The sequence below is a fragment of the Dendrobates tinctorius genome, unplaced genomic scaffold, assembly GCF_039654945.1.
Source record: "Dendrobates tinctorius isolate UK_male_01 unplaced genomic scaffold, ASM3965494v1 ptg000018l, whole genome shotgun sequence".
Lineage (NCBI taxonomy): Eukaryota > Metazoa > Chordata > Amphibia > Anura > Dendrobatidae > Dendrobates > Dendrobates tinctorius.
The window spans coordinates 17,532,787-17,553,641 of NW_027361686.1; the positions used below are offsets into that span (position 1 = coordinate 17,532,787).

The 20,855-nt window shown below is 51.0% G+C and overlaps 1 protein-coding gene across 1 annotated transcript in view; it reads left to right on the forward strand.

Moving 5' to 3' along the window:
* The window catches only part of IZUMO3 (IZUMO family member 3), a 72,135-nt gene extending 56,033 nt beyond the window's left edge, over positions 1-16,102 (forward strand). Inside the window, exon 5 of the mRNA XM_073566422.1 lies at positions 15,934-16,102. Within this exon, the coding sequence (XP_073422523.1) occupies positions 15,934-16,042 (109 nt within the window). The 3' untranslated portion in view covers positions 16,043-16,102. The remainder of the gene's footprint in view (positions 1-15,933) is intronic.
* The last annotated feature ends 4,753 nt before the right edge of the window (positions 16,103-20,855 follow it).

Here is a 20,855-nt window from a genome sequence, read left to right on the forward strand (position 1 = left end):
CTGGGTCTGCCTGCGCATATCAATGAGCTCAACTGTCATTTCAATCGCCTCAGGGCACGTTTTGCCATTTCCTATTGAAAAGCATTGGAGACAGTGCATTCCAATGACGGGAAAAAAAATTTTCAAACGCAAATTGCGCAAAAACTACAAATCCGATCGACACGAAAAATACTTAGCACACCTCTCATGGACGCTGGCTTCGAAACGACACCTCAACGGAGTCTGTGCGTGTAGCGGTTCGGGCCGCATTAATTGCGGAAATCAACTTAATAAGAAGAAGAAGAAGAACTAGATGTGTATTTCCTGAAGGAAGTACAGATAGTGGTTTGAAATGGTACCCGGGCTGCCCCTTTAAGAGAGACTTGCCTGCTGCCCCTGCAAGACTTTCAACTCAGGATCCTTTTTAACTGTGAGTGCCTCTTAGGGGCCACTTTGGCCTCAGGGTCTGATTTGGTGGGTGGGGCCCCTCAGGATCTGATTCCTTGGCCTGGGCTCCTCAGGGCTTGAATTGTTGGCCGGGATCCCTCAGGCTCCTAATTCGTGGGTGGGGCCCCTCGGGGTCCGATTTTGTGGTTGGGGCCCCTCAGGGTCTAATTTTGTGGCCGGATCCCCTCAGGGTCTGATTTTGTGGGTGGGGCCCCTTAGGGTCCGATTTTGTGGCCGGGGCCCTTCAGGGTCCAATTTTGTGGGTGGGGCCCTTCAGGGCCCGATTTTGTAGCCGGGGCTCCTCAGGGTCCGATTTTGTGGTTGGGGCCCCTCAGGTTCCGATTTTGTGGGTGGGACCGCTCTTGGTCCGATTTGGTGGGTGGGGCCACTCTGGGTCCGTTTTGTTGAGCGGGGTCCCTCAGGGTCCGATTTGGTGGGCGGGGCCACTCTGGGTCTGATTTGGTGGGTGGGGCCCTTCAGGGTCCAATTTGGTGGGCGGTTCCCCTCAGGGTCCGATTTGGTGGGCTGTGCCACTCTGGGTCCGTTTTGGTGGGTGGGGTCACTCAGGGTCTGACTTTTTGAGCAGGGCCACGTTGGGTCCGATTTGGAGGCCAGGGTGGCTCAGCCTCCGATTTGGAGCCTGGGGTCACTCAGCTTTCGATTTGGCGCGCCGGCCCTTTTAGACTCATTTCGGTGCGCCGGCCCTTTAAGAATAACTTTGGCGCGTCGGCCCTTTAAGAGCCAGTTTGGCTCACTGGGCTTCTAAATCCACTTTGGCGCACATTCTCTCTCAGGGGCATGCGTCATGTGATGAAGCTAGATTTGCATTTATGCTGTGGGTTTCGCTTTAAGAGCAGAAATTATCTGCCAGAAACTCTGTCCTGGAGAGGTCATGTGAATTTCGTAGGCGTTGGCATAGTAACTGGGTGTGCCTGCACATATCAATGAGCTTAACTGCCACCTCACGACTGTCCCATGTTTTCCCTATGGCAACATTCTCCCATTGAAATGCATTGAGGAAAATGTTTTTTCAAACGCAAATTGCGCAAAAACTACAAATCCGAGCGACACGAAAAATACTTAGCACACCACTCGTGGACACTGGCTTCGAAACGAGGCCTCAACGGAGTCTGTGCGTGTAGCGGTTCGGGCCGCATTAATTGCGGAAATCAACTGAATAGTAATAATAATACTAGATGTGTATTTCCTGAAGGAAGTACAGATAGTAGTTTGAAATGGTGCGTGGGCTGCCCCTTTAAGAGAGACTTGCCTGCTGCCCCTGCAAGACTTTCAACTCAGGATCCTTTTTAACTGTGAGTGCCTCTCAGGGGCCACTTTGGCCTCAGGGTCTGATTTGGTGGGTGGGGCCCCTCCGGATCTGATTCCTTGGCCTGGGCTCCTCAGGGCTTGAATTTTGGTGGGGATCCCTCAGGCTCTGATTTTGTGGGTGTGGCCCCTCAGGGTCCGATTTTGTGGGTGTGGCGCCTCAGGGTCCGATTTTGTGGGTGTGGCCCCTCAGGGTCCGATTTTGTGGGTGGGGCCCCTCAGGGTCCGATCTTGTGAGTGGGGCCCCTCAGGGTCCGATTTTGTGGCCGGGGCCCCTCAGGGTCTGATTTTGTGGCCGAATCTCCTCAGGGTCCGATTTAGTGAGCGGGGCCCCTCAGGGTCCGATTTGGTGAGCGGGGCCATTCAGGGTCTGATTTGGTGGGCGGGATCTCTCAGGGTCCGATTTTGTGGACGTGGCCCCTCAGGGTCCGATTTTGTGGGTGGGGCCCCTCTGGGTCTGATTTGGTGGTTGGGGCCCCTCGAGGTCCGATTTGGTGGGCGGGGCCACTCTGGATTCGATTTGGTGGGCGGGCCCCTCGTGGTCCAATTTGGTGGATAGGGCCTCTCTGGGTCTGATTTGGTGGGCGGGGCCATTCAGGGTCCGATTTGGTGGGCGGGGCCACTCTGGGTCCGATTTGGTGGGAGGGGCCACTCTGGGTCCGATTTGGTGAGTGGGATCACTCTGAGTCCGATTTGGAGGCCAGGGTGGCTTAGCCTCCGATTTGTAGGCCAGGGTCGATCAGCCTTCGATTTGGAGGCAGGGGTGGCTCAGCCTCCAATTTGGAGCCTGGAGTCACTCAGCTTTCAATTTGTCACGCCGGCCCTTTAAGACTCATTTTGGTGCACCGGCCCTTTAAGAATCACTTTGGCGCATCAGCCCTTTAAGAGCCAGTTTGGCTCGCTGGGCTTCTGAATCCAATATGGCGCACATTCTCTCTCAGGGACATGTGTCATGTGATGAAGCTAGATTTGCATTTGTGCTGTGGGTTTCGCTTTAAGAGCAGAAATTATCTGGCAGAAACTCTGTCCTCAGGGCGTCATGTGAAGTTCGTAGATGTTGGCATAGTAACTGGGTCTGCCTGCGCATATCAATGAGCTTAACTGCTATTTGAATCACCTCAGGGCATGTTTTCCCTGTGGCAATATTTTCCCATTGAAATGCATTGAGGAAAATGTTTTTTCAAACGCAAATTGCGCAAAAACTACAAATCCGATTGACACGAAAAATACTTAGCACACCTCTCGTGAATGCTGGCTTCAAAATGACACCTCAACGGAGACTGTGCGTGTAGCGGTTCGGGCCACATTAAGTGCGGAAAATCAACTGAATAATAATAATAATACTAGATGTGTATTTCCTGAAGGAAGTACAGATAGTGGTTTGAAATGGTGCCCGGGCTGCCCCTTTAAGAGAGACTTGCCTGCTGCCCCTGCAAGACTTTCAACTCAGGATCTGTTTTAACTGTGAGTGCATCTCAGGCGCCACTTTGGCCTCAGGGTCCGATTTTGTGGGTGGGGCCCCTCAGGGTCCGATTTAGTGGCCAGGGCCCCTCAGGGTCCGATTTCGTGGGTGGGGCCCCTCAGGGTCCGATTTAGTGGCCGGGGCCCCTCAGGGTCTAATTTGGTGGGTGGGGACCCTCAGGGTCCGATTTTGTTGCCGGGGCCCCTCAGGGTCCGATTTGGTGGTTGGAGCCCCTCAGGGTCTGACTTTGTGACCAGGTCCCCTAAGGGTGCGATTTTGTGATTGGGGACCCTCATGGTCCGATTTTGTGGCCGGGGCCCCTCAGGGTCCAATTTGGTAGGTAGGGCCCCTCAGGGTTCGATTTTGTGGGTGGGGCCCCTCAGGGTCCGATTTGGTGGATGGGGCCCCTCTTGGTCCGATTTTGTGGCCGGGGCCCCACAGGGTCCGATTTTGTGGGTTTAGCCCCTCAGGGTCCGATTTGGTGGCTGGGGCCCCTCAGGGTCCGATTTGGTGGGCGGGGACACTCAGGGTCCGATTTGGTGGGCGGGGCCCCTAACGGTCCGATTTGGTGGGCTGGGCCCCTCAGGGTCCGATTTGGTGAGCGAGGCCCCTCAGAGTTCAATTTGGTGAGCGGGGCCCCTCGGGGTCCGATTTGGTCAGCATCGCCCCATAGGATCAGATTTGGTGGGCGGGGCCCCCAGGGTCTGATTTTGTGGTTGGGGCCCCTCAGAGTCCGATTTTGTGGGTGGAGCCCCTTAGGGTCCGATTTTGTGTCCGGGGCCCCTCAGGGTCCAATTTTGTGGTTGAGGCCTTTCAGAATCCGATTTGGTGGGTGGGGCACCTCAGGCTCCGATTTGGTGAGCGGGGCCCCTCAGGGTTCGATTTGGTGAGCAGGGCCTCTCAGGGTTCGATTTGGTGAGCGGGGCACCTCAGGGTACGATTTTGTGGTTGGGGCCTTTCAGAATCTGATTTGGTGGGTGGAGCCGCTCAGGGTCCGATTTGGTGAGCGGGGCCCTCAGAGTTCAATTTGGTGAGCGGGGCCCCTCAGGGTCCGATTTGGTGGGCAGGGCCCCTCAGGGTCGGATTTGCTGGGCGAGGTCCCTCAGGGTCCTATTTGGTGGGCGGGGTCCCTCAGGGTCCGATTTGGTGGGCGGAGCAACTCAGGGTCCGATTTGGTGGGCGGGGCCCCAGGGTACGATTTGGTGGGCGGGGCCCATCAGAGTCAGATTTGGTGAGCGGGGCCCTCAGAGTTCAATTTGGTGAGCGGGGCCCCTCAGGGTCCGATTTGGTGGGCAGGGCCCCTCAGGGTCGGATTTGCTGGGCGAGGTCCCTCAGGGTCCTATTTGGTGGGCGGGGTCCCTCAGGGTCCGATTTGGTGGGCGGAGCAACTCAGGGTCCGATTTGGTGGGCGGAGCAACTCAGGGTCCGATTTGGTGGGCGGGGCCCCAGGGTACGATTTGGTGGGCGGGGCCCATCAGAGTCAGATTTGGTGGGCGGGGACCCTCAGGGTCCGATTTGCTGGGCAGGGTCCCTCAGGGTCCTATTTGGTGGGTGGGGCCCCTCAGGGTCCGATTTGGTGGGCGGGGACCCTCAGGGTCCGATTTGCTGGGCGGGGTCCCTCAGGGTCCTATTTGGTGGGTGGGGCCCCTTAGGGTCCGATTTGGTGAGCGGGGACCCTCAGGGTCTGATTTGGTGAGCGGGGCCCCTTAGGGTCCGATTTGGTGAGCGGGGACCCTCAGGGTCTGATTTGGTGGGCGGGGCCACTCAGGGTCCGATTTGGTGGGCGGGATCTCTCAGAGTCCGATTTGGTGGGCGGGGCCCCTCAGAGTCCGATTTGGTGGGCGGGGCCCCTCAGGGTCTGATTTGGTGGGCGGGGCCCCTCAGGGTCCCATTTGGTGAGCGGGGCCCCTCAGAGTTCAATTTGGTGAGCGGGGCCCCTCATGGTCCGATTTGGTGAGCGGGGCCCCTCTGTGTCCGATTTGGTGGGCGGGGGCACACTTTGGCGCACATTCTCTCTCAGGGGCATGCGTCATGTGATGAAGCTAGATTTGCATTTGTGCTGTGGGTTTCGCTTTAAGAGCTGATATTATGTGGCAGAAGCTCTGTCCTGGGGGCATCATGTGACGTTCGTAGGCGTTGGCATAGTAACTGGGTGTTCCTGCGCATATCAATGAGCTTAACTGCCATTTCAATCGCCTCAGGGCACGTTTTGCCATTTCCCATTCAAATGCATTGAGACAGTGCATTCCAATGACGGGGAAAAAAAATTTCAAACGCAAATTGCGCAAAAACTACAAATCCGATCGACACGAAAAATACTTAGCACACCACTCGTGGACGCTGGCTTCAAAACAACACCTCAACGGAGTCTGTGCGTGTAGCGGTTCGGGCCGCATTAATTGCGGAAATCAACTGAATAGTAATAATAATACTAGATGTGTATTTCCTGAAGGAAGTACAGATAGTGGTTTGAAATGGTGCCCGGGCTGCCCCTTTAAGAGAGACTTGCCTGCTGCCCCTGCAAGACTTTCAACTCAGGATCCATTTTAACTGTGGGTGCCTCTCAGGGGCCACTTTGGCCTCAGGATCTGATTTGGTGGGTGGGGCCCCTCAGGATCCGATTCGGTGGCCTGGGCTCCTCAGGGCTTGAATTGCTGGCCGGGATCTCTCAGGGTCCGATTGTGTCGGCTGGTGCCCCTCAGGGTCCAATTTTGTGGCTGGGGCCCCTCAGGGTCCGATTTTGTGGCCATAGCCCCTCAGGGTCCGATTTTGTGACGAGGTCCCTCAGGGTCCGATTTTGTGGCCGGGGCCCCTCAGGGTCCGATTTTGTCACCGGGGCCCCTCAGGGTCTGATTTTGTCGCCCGGGCCCCTCAGGGTCCGATTTTGTGGCCGGGGCCCCTCAGGGTCCGATTTTGTGGCCGGGGCCCCTCAGAGTCTGATTTTGTGGCCGGGGCCCCTCAGGGTCCGATTTTGTGGCCGGGTCTGCTCAGGGTCTGATTTTGTGGGCGGAGCACCCAGAGTCCATTTTGGTGGGCGGGGCCACTCTGGGTCCGATTTGGTGGGGGGCCACTCTGGGTCCGATTTGGTGGGCGGGGCCCCTCTGGGTCTGATTTGGTGGGCGGGGCTCCTCAGGGTCCGATTTGGTGGGCGGGGCCTCTCTCGGTCCGATTTAGTGGGCGGTGCCCCTCAGGGTCCGATTTGGTGGGCGGGGTTACTCTGGGTCCGATTTGGTGGGCGGGGCCACTCTGGGTCTGATTTGGTGGGCGGGGCCACTCTCGGTCCGATTTAGTGGGCGGTGCCCCTCGGTCCGATTTGGTGGGCGGGGTTACTCTGGGTCCGATTTGGTTGGCGGGGCCACTCTGGGTCCGATTTGGTGGGCGGAGCCCCTCGGGGTCTGATTTGGTGGGCGGGGCTCCTCAGGGTCTGATTTAGTGGGCGGGGCCACTCTGGGTCCGATTTGGTTGGCGGGGCCACTCTGGGTCCGATTTGGTGGGCGGAGCCCCTCGGGGTCTGATTTGGTGGGCGGGGCTCCTCAGGGTCTGATTTGGTGGGCGGGGCCACTCTGGGTCCGTTCCGATTTGGCGAGACCCACTCTGGGTCCGATATGGTGGGTGAGGCCACTCTGGGTCCGATTTGGTGGGCGGGGACACTCAGGGTCTGATTTTTTTGAGCGGGGCCACGCTGGGTCCGATTTGGAGGCCAGGGTGGCTCAGCCTCCGATTTGGGGGCCGGGGTGGCTCAGCCTCCGATTTGGGGGCCGGGTTGGCTCAGCCTCCGATTTGGAGCCTGGGGTCACTCAGCTTTCGACTTGGCGCGCCGGGACTCATTTCGGTGCGCTGGCCCTTTAAGAATAACTTTGGCGCGTTGGCCCTTTAAGAGCTAGTTTGACGCGCTGGGCTTCTAAATCCATTTTGGCGCACATTCTCTCTCAGGGGCATGCGTCATGTGATGAAGCTAGATTTGCATTTGTGCTGTGGGTTTCGCTTTAAGAGCTGAAATTATCTGCCAGAAACTCTGTCCTGGAGAGGTCATGTGAAGTTCGTGGGCGTTGGCATAGTAACTGGGTGAGCCTGCGCATATCAATGAGCTTAACTGCCACCTCACGACTGTCCAATTGTTTTCCCTATGGCAACATTTTCCCATTGAAATGCATTGAGGAAAACGTTTTTTCAAACGCAAATTGCGTAAAAACTCCAAATCCGATCGACACGAAAAATACTTAGCACACCACTCGTGGACACTGGCTTCGAAATGAGGCCTCAACGGAGTCTGTGCGTGTAGCGGTTCGGGCCGCATTAATTGCGGAAATCAACTGAATAGTAATAATAATACTAGATGTGTATTTCCTGAAGGAAGTACAGATAGTGGTTTGAAATGGTGCCCGGGCTGCCCCTTTAAGATAGACTTGCCTGCTGCCCCTGCAAGACTTTCAAGTCAGGATCCGTTTTAACTGTGGGTGCCTCTCAGGGGCCACTTTGGCCTCAGGGTCTGATTTGGTGGGTGGGGCCCCTCAGGATCTGATTCGGTGGCCTGGGCTCCTCAGGGCTTGAATTGGTGGCCGGGATCCCTCAGGGTCCGATTTTGTGGGTGTGGCCCCTCAGGGTCTGATTTTGTGGGTGTGGCCCCTCAGGTTCCGATTTTGTGGGTGGGGCCCCTCAGGGTCCGATTTTGTGGGTGGGGCCCCTCAGGGTCCGATTTTGTGGCCGGAGCCCCTCAAGGTCCGATTTTGTGATCGGGGCCCCTCAGGGTCCGATTTTGTGGCCTGGACCCCTCGGGGTCCGATTTTGTGGTTGGGGCCCCTCAGGGTCCGATTTGGTGGGCGGGGCCACTCTGGGTCTGATTTGGTGGGTAGGGCACCTCAGGGTCCGATTTGGTGGGCGGGGCCACTCTGGGTCCGATTTGGTGGGCGGGCCCACTCTGGGTCCGATTTGGTGGGCGGGGCACCTCAGGGTCCGATTTGGAGGCCAGGGTGGCTCAGTCTCCGTTTTGTAGGCCAGGGTCGATCAGCCTCCGATTTGTAGGCCAGGGTCAATCAGCCTCCGATTTGGAGCCTGGGGTCACTCAGCTTTCTATTTGGCGCGCCGGCCCTTTAAGACTCATTTTGGTGCGCCGGCCCTTTAAGAATCACTTAGGCGCGTCGGCCGTTTAAGAGCCAGTTTGGCACACTGGGCTTCTAAATCCACTTTGGCGCACATTCTCTCTCAGGGGCATGCGTCATGTGATGAAGCTAGATTTGCATTTGTGCTCTGGGTTTCGCTTTAAGAGCTGATATTATCTGCCAGAAACTCTGTCTTGGAGGGGTCATGAAAAGTTTGTAGGCGTTGGCATAGTAACTGGGTGTGCCTGCTCATATCAATGAGCTTAACTGCTATTTGAATCGCCTCATGACTGCCCCATGTTTTCCCTATGGCAAAATTTTCCATTTGAAATGCATTGAGACAGTTCATTCCAATGACAGGAAAATGTTTTTTCAAACGCAAATTGCACAAAAACTATAAATCTGATCGACACGAAAAATACTTAGCACACCTCTCGTGAACGCTGGCTTCGAAACGACACCTCAACGGAGTCTATGCGTGTAGCGGTTCGGGCCGCATTAATTGCGGAAATCAACTGAATAGTAATAATAATACTAGATGTGTATTTCCTGAAGGAAGTACAGATAGTGGTTTGAAATGGTGCCCGGGCTGCCCCTTTAAGAGAGACTTGCCTGCTGCCCCTGCTAGACTTTCAACTCAGGATACGATTTAACTGTGGGTGCCTCTCAGGGGCCACTTTGGCCTCAGGGTCTGATTTTGTGGGTGGGGACCCTCAGGGCCTGATTTTGTGGGTGGGGCCCCTCAGGGTCCGATTTTGTGGGTGGGGCCCCTCAGGGTCCGATTTTGTGGCCGGGGCCACTCAGGGTCCGATTTGGTGGCCGGGGCCCCTCAGGGTCCGATTTGGTGGCCGGGGCCCCTCAGGGTTTGATTTGGTGGGTGGGGCCCCTCAAGGTCCGATTTTGTGGCTGGGGCCCCTCAGGGTCCGATTTTGCGGCCGGGGCCACTCAGGATCCGATTTTTGTGGCCGAAACCCCTCAGGGTCCAATTTTGTGGGTGGGGCCCCTCAGGGTCCGATTTTGTGGCCGGGGCCCGTCAGGGTCCGATTTTGTGGGTGGGGCCTCTCAGGGTCCGATTTGTTGGGTGGGGCCCCTCAGGGTCCAATTTGGTGGGCGGGGCCCCTCAGGGTCCAATTTTGTGGGTTGGGCCCCTCAGGGTCTGATTTTGTGGCCGGGGCCCCTCAGGGTCCGATTTTGTGTCAGGGGCCCCTCAGGGTTCGATTTTGTGGTTGGGTCCCCTCAGGGTCCGATTTTGTGGTTGGGGCCCCTCAGGGTCCGATTTTGTGGCCGCGGCCCCTCAGGGTCCGATTTTGTGGCCGCGGCCCCTCTGGGTCCGATTTTGTGGCAGGGGCCCCTCTGGGTCCGATTTTGTGGGTGGGGCCCCTCTGGGTCCGATTTGGTGGGCGGGACCACTCTGGGTCCAATTTGGTGGGCGGGACCACTCTGGGTCCGATTTTGTGGTTGGGTCCCCTCAGGGTCCGATTTTGTGGTTGGGGCCCCTCAGGGTCCGATTTTGTGGCCGGGGCCTATCAGGGTCCAATTTTGTGACTGGGGCCCATCAGGGTCCGATTTTGTGGCCGCGGCCCCTCAGGGTCTGATTTTGTGGCAGGGGCCCCTCTGGGTCCGATTTTGTGGGCGGAGCCCCACTGGGTCCAATTTGGTGGGCGGGACCACTCTGGGTCCAATTTGGTGGGCGGGACCACTCTGGGTCCGATTTGGTGGGCGGGGCCTCTCAGGGTCCGATTTGGTGGGCGGGGCCCCACAGGGTCCGATTTGGTGGGCGGGGCCCCTCAGGGTCCGATTTGGTGGGCAGGGCCTCTCTGGGTCTGATTTGGTGGGCGGGGCCACTCTGGGTAAGATTTGGAGGCTGGGGTCGCTCAGCCTCCAATTTGGAGGCCGGGGTCGTTGAGCTTCCGATTTGGAGGCCGAGGTCAAAGAGCCTTCGATTTGGAGGCAGCGGTCGATGAGCCTCCGATTTGGAGGCCGGGGTGGCTCGGCCTCCGATTTGGAGGCCGGGGTGGCTCGGCCTCCGATTTGGAGGCCGGGGTGGCTCGGCCTCCGATTTGGAGGCCGGGGTCGATCGGCCTCCGATTTGGAGGCCGGGGTCGATCGGCCTCCGATTTGGAGGCCGGGGTCGATCGGCCTCCAAATCGGAGGCCGGGGTGGCTCAGCGTCCGATTTGGAGGCCGGGGTGGCTCAGCTTCCGATTTGGAGGCCGGGGTGGCTCAGCCTCCGATTTGGAGGCCGGGGTGGCTCAGCCTCCGATTTGGTGTGTCGGCCCTTTAAGACTCATTTGGGTGCGCTGGCCCTTTAACAATCACTTTGGCGCGTTGGCCCTTTAAGAGCTAGTTTGGCTCAGTGGGCTTCTTTTAAATCCACTTTGGCGCACACATTCTCTCTCAGGGGCATGTGTCATGTGATGAAGCTAGATTTGCATTTGTGCTGTGGGTTTCACTTTAAGAGCTGATATTATGTGGCAGAATCTCTGTTCTGGAGATGTCATGTGACGTTCGTAGGCATTGGCATAGTAACTGGGTCTGCCTGCGCATATCAATGAGCTCAACTGTCATTTCAATCGCCTCAGGGCACGTTTTGCCATTTCCTATTGAAAAGCATTGGAGACAGTGCATTCCAATGACGGGAAAAAAAATTTTCAAACGCAAATTGCGCAAAAACTACAAATCCGATCGACACGAAAAATACTTAGCACACCTCTCATGGACGCTGGCTTCGAAAGGACACCTCAACGGAGTCTGTGCGTGTAGCGGTTCGGGCCGCATTAATTGCGGAAATCAACTTAATAATAATAATAATAAGAAGAATAAGTTAGCAGCGTTCGGATTACAATATAGTGGTTTTTTCAAACCACTATAATAAGTTAGCAGCGTTCGGATTACAATATAGTGGTTTTTTCAAACCACTATAATAAAGTCACTTTAGAGACAGTCCAGGACATACAGGCTGGATCCAGTATACCAGTTTAGTCTGGAGATAATACGCAGGAGGTCTTCTTAACTCCACACACACAGACCATGTGTCAAATAAACAGACTGTGATCCATTGTGAACCACACCCATGGGTGGGTGTATGTGCACCAAAATGCAGGCAGAGATGCTTACCTGCCAAGGCCACAGAACAAATGCACTAAACAAGGGGCAGCGGACCCATTGAGATGGCACACGTGCAAAAATACCTGATGAGGCAGCCAGCCTCCAATCAGGACATGGCCACTTGGTATGATAATGCACAAAAAATAGAATCTGTATGTGGCAGTGTTCACACAGAATATGCAAAGCGTCCGACTGAACCTATTAGTGACGCCCATACTATTAGATCAGGCGGGCCAGCCAATGCTAAAAGATGCATTCCATGTGAACAGAGGCCAAAGTTTACAGAGCTATCTGGGCCCAGCTGCACCCTGAAAAAAATGTATATATACAGTGCAAAAAACACATAGCGATATATGTGAGGTATTAGTTTATATTATGGCCACAATACTTAAGCCCGCAACCTCCGTCAAAGGTCCCCACTTTTGCAAGTCCCTACTCTTACAAAAAAGACCAAAAAAGACTAGGTTAGGCCTCTTTCACACTTCCGTTTTTTACAATCAGTCAAAATCCGCCAGGTTTTGAAAAAAACGGATCCGCAAAACTGACACAAAAAACTGAAGTGTGAAAGAGGCCTTAGATAAAAACACCAAAATGCAGCAGAGATGCTTACCTGCCAAGGCCACAGAACAAATGCACTAAACAAGGTGCAGCGGACCCATTGAGATGACACAGGTGCAAAAAATACCTGATGAGACAGCCAGCTTCCAATCGGGACATATGATAATGTTCACATGATATGCATCTTTTAGCACTGGCTGGTCCGCCTGATCTAATAGTATGGGCGTCATAAGAATTATGCCGTGGCACACTCTTTAATATTTTATTAAACCTTTCCACAGGGCTGTCTGTCTGGGGATGGTAAACGGATGTCTTCACTTGTATAATTTGCAGGGCCTTACACAGCTCTCTCATCACCTTTCTCATGAAGGGTGCTCCTTGGTCGGTCAGGATCTCCCTCGGTAATCCTGTCCTGGAAAAACGTGAACCAACTCGCGGGCTATATTTTTTGCAGAGGATCTTCTCAGGGGGACCGCTTCAGGGTACCACGTAACAGTCAAGGATGACCGATATATATTGATGCCCAAAAGCAGATTTAACCAGGGGACCGACCAAGTCCATTGCAATTCTCTCAAGCAGCACTTTTATGATGGGTAATGGCACAAGGGGGCTTCAAAAGTGGGAGGTGGGGGCCATTAGCTGGCAGGTGGGACAGGACCTGTAATACTTTAAGGTTTCCCACTGACATCTGGGCCAATAGAACCTCAGCATGACCCATTCTTGAGTTTTATCCCCTCATCAGATGGCCACTCAAGATATGTGAATTGGCCATGTCCAACACTCTGTCTGTAGGGTCCAGGTACCAACAATTGTTCCACTATCACCTTTCTCACCTTAGCAACCGGGTACAATAAGTCCTCACTCAACATAAATTAAAGAAACCTAGTGTCAGCCCCCGGCTCCTGTGCTATACCATTTATGATGGTTACATTATTGAATGCCTCCTATACAGATAGGTCCCTATGTTGGGCGAGCCAAAAATTTTCAATAGTCACCCCTAACCCAGGAATGTCAGCCTCAGGGGACACTACCTCGTTATCCTCATCAAGGATACAGAAGGGAAACCCGTCAGACTCTGGGTGTGGTGACACTTCTGTAGGGGCAACCCTTCTTTTATTCAAGCAACTGAGCCCTGTCTCCTTCCTTCAAGTCCCAAAAATAAATGATGTTCTGTCACTTTTCTTGTTTTTTTTCCATCTGGTCCAGACTGACATGTCAACTTCTTCCAGCCATGACTGCAGAGTTTATAAAAAAGAACATTTGACTTCGTACATTTTCAGCAACCCCCAAAGTTTCCCATCCTGCGTGCACCTACTGGGTGGAATAGTGACCCAATACTTCAAAAATTGTGTCATTACTATGATTACTCTGCCCCCCTAAAAATGCTACAAAGACAATGTGCCAAATAGAGAGTGCACCTAAAAAATAGTGTCCCATGAAAATCATTAATGACCTCACTGTACTACCGATAATATAAGGCCATGAAAAATATTGAATAGTATAATGTCTCAAGCACCCCCTTAAAGCAATAAAATAACAATACCCCCTTAAAAGTGAATAATGCCTCCCTGAGTACCCAATCAAAATTAATATTGCCCCCATTTAAACAGAAAAAAAGTCCTATGCGTGCTCCCACAGCTACGTACATATAGTATTATGGTCAGCACAGTTCTCCATATAGAATATTATGGTGTCCGCAGCCCCTAGTTACATTATTAGGCTCCCCAGCACCCAATATACAATAGCATGGCCTGAACAGCTCTCTATACACAATATGATGTCCTAACAGCATTGTATATACTGTACAGTATGATAGCCCCCACAGCTCACGATATACACTCTGATGGCCCCGACTGCTTCTTATATATATTACAACGTCCCCACTGCCCCAACATACAGTATTGTCTCCCACATCCCCTATTTTCAGTATCATGGCCCCCCACAGTTCCCTATACATAATATCCCTAGTATATAGTGATATATAGTATGATGGCCAGACCGCCCTCTTAAATTTAGTATGATGGACCCACAGCCCTGCTATTTATAGAATGATGGCCCCATAGCTCCCACAATATAGTATGATGGCTCCCAGCCTCCTATATACAATTTGATGGCTTTCACAGTCCCCCTATATACAATATAATAGCTCCACAGCCTCCCTATATATAGTATGATTGCCCCACAGCTTCCTATGTGCAGTAAGATGGCGCCACTGTTCCCTATAATCAGTATAATGATTCCACAGCCCCATTTTTACAATATGATGACCCCCTTAGCCCTATATATATATACTGTATATATATATATATATATATTATAATGACCCCACAATCCGCCTATAACAATATCATGTCCCCACATCTCCAGCTATTTAGTATGATGGCCCCACATTCCCCCTGTTTCCAATATTATGGCCACCATAGCCTCCTAAATATAGTATTGTAAAGTGCCCAAGCGAGGTAGTAGTGTGCGAGCTGCTGCTCCCCTTTCGCTCTGGCACCCTACAGTAAACCCTACAGTCCCTGTCCTGATGTGATGCTGTGTGGGGGGTGCATCACACTTACTTCTTGTCTACAGGTGTCCATGGGCTCTCGGTTTTTCTCTTCTGGAACCTTGGCAGCAATCAATCCAGGGGCACGGGATTCATAAAAACAATCAAACTTTTCCTTGATAATTGGCAACCTTTACAAACAACAACAAGGCCTTAAGGATAAGGACCAATGGGTTGTCGTCTTTCTCACAGGTACCGGACACAACTTCAGTCCTGGTTCTCGATATGGGTAGAGCATTCCTCTTGCTAACTTCACTAGCACTAGGAATTCTCCACCTCTAGCAGTGCACAGGGATTGCATCACCTCCCACCTCTTGAGTCAATCTTTCTCTGTAGCTTCACAGGCTGAGTGCGCCTGAGTGCCCCGATGTCCATCTCGAGGTTCCCAGGCCGGCAGATGGATTCACATGGAAGAGTTCTTTGGCAATCCACTGCTCCCAGTATTAAGCCCACGTTGTCCCTAGCAGCCTATTGCCTGCAACTGCTGCTGTCACTTCTCACAGTTTTTCCCAACTCTACTACTTCTTTTTTACACTATCCAGCGATTCCCAAACCTGCTCCTCACAATCAGCTGGTCTTAACTCTTGCGCTGTCTCTGTGCCTGCTGTGTTGCTGGTAGACTTCTCATTTCACCTACATTCTAGACAGTGACATCTTGTGACCGAGAGATAGTACTGCAGCCTCTAAGTCAATTAACAATTGTTATCACAAGGAAACATTTCAGGAACAAAACATTACTCACATTCTACACCACAGCAGCATTGAGGTCTTCGGGGAAACACAGCAGTTGATCCATTTCCTTACAGTATGATAGCCCAACAATCCCTCTATATACAGTATGATGTCTACACAGTTCCCAGTACACAGTATGATGGGTTGTGGCTCCTGGCTCTATCATAGGATTGAACTGTATTGGTATCATGTTGATGCTGACACATTTTAATGTGGCAGTCATCATAGACTCTGGGTAGGGAAAGAAGTTTGAGGCTGGATCCCTAGATCTTTCATGCTAGCAACGCCCCTGCCCTGAACTGAAAACTCACTTCTCCATTATGCCTAAATGCAGTTTAACAGAAGAATTCGAGAGGGACTGTGACCCATCTCTTGTTATCAATGCTGGCATGCTGAAGAACGATTATACTTGACAACAAGTATTGGACAACACTTTAGACGGGAGACACACAGTTGTCAAATCTTCAGAGTGATTTTAAAGACAGAAATATAGTAGTTTGTAGTGCATTGCATTGGCCATGGAAAGAGCCTAAGTTTTCAGACAGCAGTGACCCTTTCAAGAAGTGCTCTGATAACACTGTTAGGCTGTGCAATGCTTAGCTCAGGACCTAAGAGTAATACAGTATGTAAAGCTTAATTCAACAGCAATATTAACCAATAGTTTTCTTTTAGGTGTTACCATTATTATAAAATGAAGATCACACAAATAAAAGAAAAAATACTCAAACTCATGTGGAGCAAGAAAGAGCAAGATATAGAGGAGGGAAGCAGGCATATGTGACCAGAGCCACCCATGAACAAGATGTACTTTATTGTCTTATGTATCCTGCCAAAATTGAAAATGCAAAGAAGTTGAACAAGGTTTATGAAACAAATTGAATATATGCAATAAAATCTGCTTTGTGAAAGAATGAGTTATTTATCCAAGGGCTTCCAAATTTCATCAGGCAAAGTAACCCTGAAGCACTAGTGACACAATCACTGACTGCCGAAGTTGTGTCGGCCATAGTACTATTATCACTGAAGGTCACCATAGCCTACTATGCCTGGGTGGTAGGACAAAACCATGGAGGGCATGCCATTAAATAATGAAGGAGGCCGAAAGTAGTAGGCTGGGGAGTGTTGGTGATGGCGTACATCAGAACACATTTAGCAATACTGAGACATCATTATATAAGCATTGTTTAGCTACACTCATGATACTTACCTGGTTCTACTAAGGGCTTCCTGTCTACCTATACTACACAAGTTGTAAATGTTAACATGTCATTCTCTGTGCACATACATCTACCATTGGAAGAACGCATGAGACTGCCAGTGTTATATACTTACTAAAGTGGTGTTTGGGCAGATAGTAGCACACGGACAGGGCTGGCGTTGGCGGCAGGCAGACCTCGCAGCTGCCTAGGGCCCCCGTTCCCCCAGGGGCCCCCAGCTAGCGGTACATCACACAGCCGCTATGGGGCCTGTTGTGAGTTCATTTTCCCCTTCACTACTGAGGCCCGAGGAACTCCCTCTTCTGGTAAAGAAAGGTAGTGAGCCTGATTATCAAACACCTGAGGCTGATGATGATGACTAGCTGAGTGGAGTTACTGACTGGATATAAGGCTGCCGACGCCCTTCTGCCCTGCGAGTGATTTCTCTGTGGGATCCTTGGAGACCAGTCTGAATTCCTGCTCCTCTAAAGCTAAGTTTGCTGCTCGGCTTTTTGCATTTGTGCTTTGACTGTGTTTTGCTTTGTTTTTCTGGATTTCTGCCATTCCCTGCTGGGGTGTGCTGAATTCCTTTAGCTCTGTCTTCTGAAAATACCTGAGTGCTGATTTAGTTTTTGAAGCCTAGCTGCTTCAGGGTCTTTTTCATATCAGCTTGTTGGCTTATGTCTTTGATAGGGTTTTGGCAGATTGCAGACAGCAGCCTTCCTGTCCTTTCCTATCTAGGTAGTTTTGGGCCCCGGCTTTGCTCAGTCTATCTTTCTGTCTGTGTTAGTGTTTTCATCTTGCTTCACCGTCATTATATGTTGGGGGCTGCCTATTGCTTTGGGGTCTGCTCTGGGGCAGTTTAGATTTCCCCTTTCTTTAGGCCTATTTAATTCTCCGGCTGTGATCGAGGGGTCTAGGGCATCGTAGGAACCCCCCACGGCTACTGCTAGTTGTGTTGATAGGTTCAGGGGTCTGCAATCTGATAGTTGCCAACTTCTCTAGTTTTCTGGACTTAGCTTGTATTTCTGTTTTTGCCTCCTACGGTGACTCAATCATAACAGAATCACCCGCCATACCGCAGATCCTAGGGTACTCAATAGCAGGAAAGAATTGTAAAAAAAAAAAAAAGTGTGTATATTTTTTCCTCTATATCTCTGAGGCCGTAGGGGGAATTTTTTTTTTCTCTCAATGGAGATAAAGCAATTGTCTGATCGTGTGGAGCAGCTCGCTGCGGAAGTGCGGGGAATTTCCGCCTACATTGCTCATTCACATGCTGCTGAACCAAAGATTCCTACACCTGATGTATTTTTTGGGGATCGGTCTAAATTTTTGAATTTCAAAAATAATTGTAAATTATTTTTTGCCTTGAAGCCTAACTCGTCAGGGAGCTCCGCGCAGCAGGTTAAAATTGTCATCTCTTTGCTGCGTGGCGATCCCCAGGATTGGGCGTTTTCTTTGAAACCAGATGATCCTATTCTTACTAATGTGAACGCATTTTTTCAGGCCTTGGGGTTGTTGTATGATGAACCTAATGCCATTGATCAGGCTGAAAAGACCCTGCTGGCATTGAACCAGTGTCGTGATTCTGCAGAATTGTACTGTCAAAAATTCCAAAAGTGGGCAGTACTTACTACCTGGAATGATAATGCCTTGGCTGCTCTCTATCGGAAGGGGTTGTCAGAAACCGTAAAAGATACTATGGTGGGATTTCCTGTTCCCTCTGGTCTTGACGATTCTATGTCATTAGCCATTCAGGTTGATCGGCGTTTGCGCGAACGCAAAGCTGCACGAGAGGTGTTGCCACCTGTTGAACAAATGCCGAACCTATGCAATGTGATAGAGTTTTTTCCAGAGAGCAGCATCAGGAGTTCAGAAGGCGTAATAAGTTGTGTTTTTTCTGTGGAGATGCCTCGTATATTATTTCTGTCTGTCCTAAACGAGAGAAACGCTTTGCACACACGTTTTCTGTTGGGGGTGTTCAACCTAAGTTTCTTCTGGCTATTACTCTGATCTGCTCCCTGTCCACATTTTCCGCCAAGGCTTTTGTGGATTCGGCAGCAGCCCTAAACCTAATGGACTTGGATTTTTCTAAACGTTGTGGATTTCCGATGACACCTCTGCAGACGCCTATCCCTTTGAGGGTGATTGATGCTACTTCTATGGCTAAAAATAAACCTCAGTTTTGGACCCAGGTGGTAATGCGGGTCGCCCCAGACCATCAAGAAAATTGCAGATTTTTGGTGTTGCATAATCTGCATGATACTATTGTTCTGGGGATTCCCTGGTTACAAATTCATAATCCAGTTTTGGATTGGAAATCTGTGTCTGTGGTGAGTTGGGGTTGTCGGTGTGCCTTTAGTGAGGCTCCTGTGTTTTCCACCTCTCCTCAGTCGCATGATGTTCCTGATTATTTGGCGGACTTTTATGATGTATTTAGTGAGAATGAGTCTGTGTCTCTGCCTCCTCATAGGAGTTATGACTGTGCAATTGAACTGAGCCCGGGGTGTAAATTTCCCAAGGGTCGGCTCTTCAATTTATCTGTACCCGAGCACGAGGCTATGCGATCCTATATTAAGGAGGCGTTGGAGAAGGGTCATATTAGACCATCCTCGTCACCCTTAGGTGCTGTTTTTTTTTTTTGTAGCCAAAAAGGATGGATCATTAAGACCTTGTAATGATTATCGTGCCCTCAACAAAATTACTGTTAAATATCAGTATCCGTTACCCCTGATTTCTGATCTATTCTCCAGAGTTAAAGGTGCTTGCTGGTTTACCAAGCTTGACCTCAGGGGGGTGTATAATCTTATTCGCATTAAGCATGTGGATGAATGGAAGACGGCGTTTAATACTCCGGAGGGACATTTTGAGTACCTGGTGATGCCTTTTGGGCTCACTAATGCCCCTTCTGTCTTCCAGTGCTTCATAAACGATATTTTACGAGATTTTGTCGATAAATTTTTGATTATCTATCTGGATGATATTTTGATCTTCTCCAAGGATTGGGATTCTCATGTGGAACATATTCGGACTGTGTTCCGGATCTTGAGGGAGAATTCCCTGTATGTCAAAGGATCTAAATGCCTTTTTGGAGTACAGAGGATTTCTTTTTTGGGATTTACTTTGTCCCTGTCAACTATTGAAATGGACCCGGCCAAGGTACAGGCCATTTACGATTGGGTTCAGCCCACTTCTTTGAAGGCCCTCCAGAAGTTTTTGGGTTTTGCTAATTTTTATCGGAAATTTATAGCAAAATTTTCTAGTATTGCCAAGCCATTGACTGATTTGACTAAGAAGGGTGCTGATGTGTTAAATTGGTCTCCGGAGGCTGTTTCTTCCTTTCAGGAGCTGAAGCGAAGATTCACCTCCGCCCCGGTTTTGCGGCAACCTGATGTCTCACTTCCATTCCAGGTAGAGGTGGATGCTTCTGAGATTGGTGCAGGAGCTGTTTTGTCCCAAAAGGATCCTGTAACATCTAAAATGAATCCCTGTACTTTCTTTTCCCGAAAGTTCTCTCCATCTGAACGTAACTATGATGTGGGGAATAGGGAATTGTTGGCCATGAAATGGGCATTTGAGGAGTGGAGACATTGGTTGGAGGGAGCTAAGCATCAAGTCGTGGTCCTCACTGACCACAAGAATTTGATTTACCTAGAGTCGGCTAAGCGCTTGAACCCTAGACAGGCTAGGTGGGCCTTGTTTTTTACACGTTTTGATTTTGTGGTTTCTTTTCTTCCTGGAACGAAGAATGTCAAAGCAGACACCCTCTCTAGGAGCTTCTTTGCGGATTCTCCTGTGGTGACCAAGCCTGCTACCATCTTAGCGAAGGGGTAGTTCTTTCTGCCATCTCGCCCGATTTGAGACGTGCTCTGGAAGAGTTCCAGGAGGACAAACCTGAGCGTTGTCCCAGTGGAAAGTTGTATGTTCCTGACCAGTGGAAGAAGAGAGTGATGTCTGAAGTTCATTGCTCTGCTTTGGCTGGTCATCCAGGTATTTTTGGTACTAGAGATCTGGTGAGTCGGTTTTTTTGGTGGCCCTCCTTGTCTCGTGATGTCAGGAATTTTGTGCAGTCCTGTGGGACGTGCTCCCGGTCTAAATCGTGTTCTCGCTCTAGTGGGTTGTTGATGCCTTTGCCTGTCCCCAAGAGGCTATGGACCCATATTTCAATGGATTTCATCTCTGATATGCCTGTCTCTCAAAAGATGACTGTTATTTGGGTGATTTGTGATAGGGAGTGGTACAAGATGAACCATCTTAGAGAACCTAAGTTGCCATCTTCCTCTGAGTTGGTGCCCCTGTTTTTACAACAGGTGGTTCGTTTGCACGGGATTCCTGAGAACATTGTATCTGACAGAAGAGTCCAGTTTGTGTCTAGATTTTGGAGAACTTTCTGTTCCA